This window comes from Oncorhynchus gorbuscha, linkage group LG23 (genome assembly GCF_021184085.1).
Source record: "Oncorhynchus gorbuscha isolate QuinsamMale2020 ecotype Even-year linkage group LG23, OgorEven_v1.0, whole genome shotgun sequence".
NCBI classification, from domain to species: Eukaryota; Metazoa; Chordata; class Actinopteri; order Salmoniformes; family Salmonidae; genus Oncorhynchus; species Oncorhynchus gorbuscha.
In genome coordinates, this window is record NC_060195.1 from 38,300,198 (window position 1) to 38,305,753 (window position 5,556).

At 40.8% G+C, this 5,556-nt stretch overlaps 1 protein-coding gene across 1 annotated transcript in view; it reads left to right on the plus strand.

Moving 5' to 3' along the window:
* The first annotated feature begins 578 nt into the window (after nt 1-578).
* Nucleotides 579-5,556, plus strand: part of LOC124010901 (beta-1,4-galactosyltransferase 1-like) — a 26,101-nt gene continuing 21,123 nt past the window's right edge. The window contains exon 1 of the mRNA XM_046323688.1: nt 579-1,882. Within this exon, the coding sequence (XP_046179644.1) occupies nt 1,627-1,882 (256 nt within the window). The 5' untranslated portion in view covers nt 579-1,626. The remainder of the gene's footprint in view (nt 1,883-5,556) is intronic.

The window sequence follows — 5,556 nt, forward strand, 5'->3', positions numbered from 1 at the left end:
TAATAGCTGCCAAAGGTGCTTCAACAAAGTGCTGAGTAAAGTGTCTGAATACTTACATAAATGTGATATTTTAGTTTATTTCTAATAAATAAATAAAAAATGATAAAATCCTGTTTTTGCTTTGTCATTATGAGGTATTGTGTGTAGATTAATGAGTGGAAAAAAACAATTCAATCCATTTTAGAACTTGTAACAAAATGTGAAAAAGTGTCGAATGCACTGTATGTACGTGAAGAATTGGATCAAGTGGTTGGTGCACAACGACAGAGCCACATGGTAGATGGAGTGTCTCTCCCTTCTGACGTGTATTTGGGTTATATATGAGATTCCCTGTGAGAGCGTTCATGCCCAAAGTCATGTGGTTTGATAAATGTAAATCATTTGGTCATGTGTCAAGTGTATGTAGACAGGAGAAGTATTATATGCCAGCTGAGCCTAAATGCGGCAATTGTGGTGGTGAACATGCACCCAAATTTCTGAAGTTAGGGTGAAGGAGACAAAGGCGTCAAGAATAAGGGCTGTCCAGAATGTCTCCTATCTGGAGGCGTTGAGAAGAGCGGAAGAAAGGAGTGAAGTTGAAGAAGTAATGGTAATAGGACTAGAGACACAAGATGATATTCCTTGTCAACAGAGGGATCCTGACATGTTGCATGTTAACAAGGTGGACTTTGTAGCGTTTATTACTTTGGATGTTAACTTTACAGCGCAAACGGAGAGGAAATCTAAGAAAATAGGCATTGTGTGTGTGGCTGAACATTTTTTGGGGAGTTATTTTGCAGAGGCATACAAGGAATCCAGTCGATTAATACTCCATTCTCACAGGCACCAGAGCCTGTGTAGGGATGTGATTTGAATGTGACTGAAGGAGTGGGATGGTTGTTTGATTTATTTGGCATTATCCTGGGTCCCTCTCCTTCCCGCAATGGAATGTATTTTTGTTACACCCGGTACAGTAGGTGGCGGCAATACACCAATAGGTGTAGTCTGCCATAAAACTTTAAAGAAGATGCCACTTGAACTAGACGACAATTTTTGTTATGTCTCCACAAGGAAATGTCTGTCAGAGGGATTACTGTCTTTTTTCGAATTTGTACAATTTTGAAGTTACATCGTTAGTCCTGGAAGGTCATATTTTAAATACACTAGCTTTAATACAATCGGATATATGTGTGTAATTGAGTTTAGTAGAAGTCAATTTGGCAAATGGGAAACGGATTATTCAGAGAATCTTGCCTTTCGTGGATTTGCTGCTCTATGTAATTATTCGCTGCTGTACTGTTAGCTACCAACTAGTGATAACGCGTGATAGTTAGCTACATCGTTTAAGAAATTTGGGACCGTTGTGATAGTAACTTGAGGGAGGCTTTTACAACAAGACAACTTTATTGGACGGAATACGACGGAAGTGCAAGCATATAACCAAGGTTATGTTGAAGTTGTTTCTAGCGGAAATGTTTGTTTTTTACCATCAGCTAGCATCGACTAAATCAGCTAGTTAGTTGACAGGGGATATCCTCGGACATTGGGTATGGTGTTGTAACTTCGTAACGTTAACAAGGAAATAACTTGCTAACGTTACCTACTTTAGATTTGTTTAACCATATCATTTAACATAGCAAGTTAACGATGCGGGATTCAGTGAATTTCAGTGTTCTCCATAGAATCTGCAAGTTGGTCGTCCTTCTATGTTTTTTCCATATTTCGGTCACTTTCATTTTTTACGTGAGGTCGTTAGATTTTCGTTTTGCATTTGCGAAGCACGACCAAACTGCATCAAAGGACACAGTACCGGACGCGTTTGAAACGAACCACTTTTCTGTAGACAACGTGACTACAATCACCAAAGAGCTTGGAAAATGTCCTGACACATCGCCACTGCTTGGTAAGTAACGTTAGCTGATATGTTGCCAAAACGAACAACATTCATATTTAATCAACATCAATGGTGCATTGTATGATGATTGGTTGGTAGTCTTGCCAAAGTCTCTTATCAGCAAACAATTATACAAGTATTTAGCCATGTCTGTCAGGCGCAATCATTCATATGTTCTGATAAGGAATTAATAAAGAGCTTGGATTACATGTCCCTTAATTCTCTAACCTAATGTAAACTACACGTTCAACGTATAGATGAGTGCATAGCCACCAGTTATTTTATGACTGCTTACCCTGTAGGGTATTTAACTTATTTATACAATAGGCCTATCTATAGCCTCACTCATGCATTATTAATGCGTAGCATAGCTCTACTGCTAGTGCTCTTGAATTCATGGTTTGCTTTATCTTATTTCCACACAGGTTTGTTGTTGTTCAGTGTCCTTCTCTTTTATTTTTATTTTTTATCTGAGCTAAAGGAGATGTTTATGCAGCTGTGACCCTAGCTGATCTATCCTTCTGCCACAAAACCCTGACTGCTCCAGAGGTGGGAGTCTGTGGATAACAGTGGTGTGCTCGTTCGGTCCTCAGGAGTCTTGGAGATTGAATTGAAAAGCAATGCGGTCTTGGGGTTTAGGAACGTCAATCTCAAGGTCACATTACAGAAAACAACACTAAGTAAACTATTTCATATATGTACTATGACCTTTTCTTTTTTTGTATGGCAGTTGTAAATTGACCTACTGTTGCTAAGTACTTACCTATTTGTGTAAGTCACTGGCATGTAGGAGCCATACTATTGTCTCTTTAAAGTTACACTATGCAGAAATCACTCTGACATTTCCTGGTTGCTAACATTCTAATGGTTCACCTAATTTCAGTTTGTGTGACAAAACAGGCAAGTATAGTGTAGAGCAGGTATTCCCAAACTGGGGTATGCAATGCAATCAGGGGTATGCCAAATAATAAACATTTTAATTATTCACATGTTCAAACGGTACATTTTATATTTTTTAGTTTTTTTTTCTTGCCTGAGTAGCCTCATTTATTTTTCACGTGTTGAATACAACTGGTGTAGTAGACCTTACAGTGAAATGCTTACTTACAGGCTCTAACCAATAGTGCAAAAAAGGTATTAGGTGAACAATAGGTAAGTAAAGAAATAAAAACAACAGTGAAAAATAACAGTAGCGAGTCTATAAAAGTAGCGAGGCTACATACAGACACCGGTTAGTCAGGCTGATTGAGGTAGTATGTACATGTAGACATGGTTAAAGTGACTGCATATATATGATGGACAGAGAGTAGCAGTAGCGTAAAAGATGGGTTGGTGGGTGGCGGGACACAATGCAGATAGCCTGGTTAGCCAATATGCAGGAGCACTGGTTGTTTGGGCCAATTGAGGTAGTATGTACATAAATGTATAGTTAAAGTGACTTTGCATATATGATAAACCGAGAGTAGCAGCAGCGTAAAAGAGGGGTTGGGGGGGGGGCACACAATGCAAATAGTCCGGGTAGCCATTTGATTACTTGTTCAGGAGTCTTATGGCTTGGGGGTAAAAACTGTTTGTCCTAGACTTGGCACTCCGGTACCGCTTGCCATGCGGCAGTAGAGAGAACAGTCTATGACTGGGGTGGCTGGGGTCTTTGGCAATTTTTAGGGCCTTCCTCTGACACCGCCTGGTGTAGAGGTCCTGGATGGCAGGCAGCTTAGCCCCAGTGATGTACTGGGTCGTACGCACTACCATCTGTAGTGCCTTGCGGTCGGAGGCCGAACAATTGCCGTACCAGGCAGTGATGCAACCAGTGTTGCAGCTGTAGAACCTTTTTTAAGGACCTCAGGACCCATGACATATCTTTTTAGTTTCATGAGGGGGAATAGGCTTTGTTGTGCCCCTTCTTTTGAAACAATTGCTGCTTCGCGTACAAGTCAGTGAATTCTATGCGTTACAGCTGGATGAGTCAACAGACGTCGCGGGCCTGGCACAGCTCCTGGTATATGTTTATGTTTATGGGGGGTCAATTAAGGAAGACATCCTCTTCTGGAAACCAGGATAACATGAGAGGATATTTTTTATAGTACTGGACAGCTTTGTTTCATCAAATGGACTTTGGTGGTCAAGATGTTTGGTATCTGTACTGATGGCAAAAGCCATGACCGGGAGACATAGTGGAGTGGTAACGCGCATGCAAGCAGTTGCTCCCGACGCCACTTGGGTAAACTGCAGCATCCACCGAGAGGCACTTTCTGCCAAGGGAATGCCTGACAGCTTGAAAGACGTTTTGGACACTACAGTAAAAATGGTTAATTTTGTTAAAGCAAGGCCCCTGAACTCATGTGTATTTTCTGCATTATGCAATGATATGGTCAGCGACCATGTAACGCTTTTACAGCATACTGCATACTGCACTGGTTATCAAGGGGCAAAGTATTGGCACGTTTCTTTTTTAAATTGAGAGAGAAAAGCTTTGTTTTTTACTGACCATTTTCACTTGTCTGACTGCTTGCATGATGACTGGCCTGTCTGGGTGATGTTTTTTTCTTGCCTGAATGATCTGTATCTAGGATTTACAGGGACTCTCCCCAACTATTCAATGTGCGGGACAAAATTGTGGCTATGATTTAAGAAGTTGGAGCTGTTTTCTGTCTGCCTTAACAACGACAACACACAGGTCTTTCCATCATTGTATGATTTTTTTGTATGCAAATGAACTCAAGCTTACGGACAATGTCAAATGTGATATAGCGAAGCACCTGAGTGAGCTGGGTGCGCAATTATGCAGGTACTTCCCGAAACGGATGACACAAGAAACTGGATTCGTTATCCCTTTCATGCCCTGCCTCCAGTCCACTTACCGATATCTGAACAGGAGAGCCTCATCAAAATTGCAACAACCAGTTCTGTGAAAATGTAATTGAATTAGAAGCCACTGCCAGATTTCCGTATAGGGCTACGCTCAAGAGTTTCTTGCCTTGGCAAATCGTGCTGTTAAGACACTGATTGCCCTTTGCAACCACGTACCTATGTGAGAGTGGTTTCTCGGCCCTCACTAGCATGAAAACTATCTACAAACTGTGTGGGAAGTGATGTAAGACTGAGACTCTCTCCAATACAACCCAACATTGCAGAGGTATGTGCATTACAAGAACACCCTTCTCATTAACCTGTGATGAGTTACTCACAATTTGTGATGAACAAATTGTTTTATATGTAAGATGGCTAAATAAAGAGCATCATTATTATATTATTATTTGTTCCCTTGTCCTATAAGAACTCTTTGTCACTTCCCACGAGCTGGGTTGTGACAACACACTCATTCTTATGTTTAATAAATGTATCATATAGTGTGTGTGTGGCAGGCCTACAATGATGGCAAAAACAACATTTGAGAGTGCGCTGATCCTGGTGCTAGAAGAGGGGGTACGCAGCTGGAGGTTGAATGTTTGAAGGGGTACGGGACTATAACAAGTTTTGGAACCACTGGTGTAGAGAATCATTGTACCATCTAAACTGCTTTGAATATATATTTTGCATAACCAAAGATATTGTATTTTCAGTTGTGTGAAGCTGGGGCATAACTGGAAGTAAAAGCCACAAAAACAAAACTTGAGAACGAGTCACATAGAAATGGCGCACATAGAACACATATACAGCATCTTAGACTTGCTTTCAGTGAG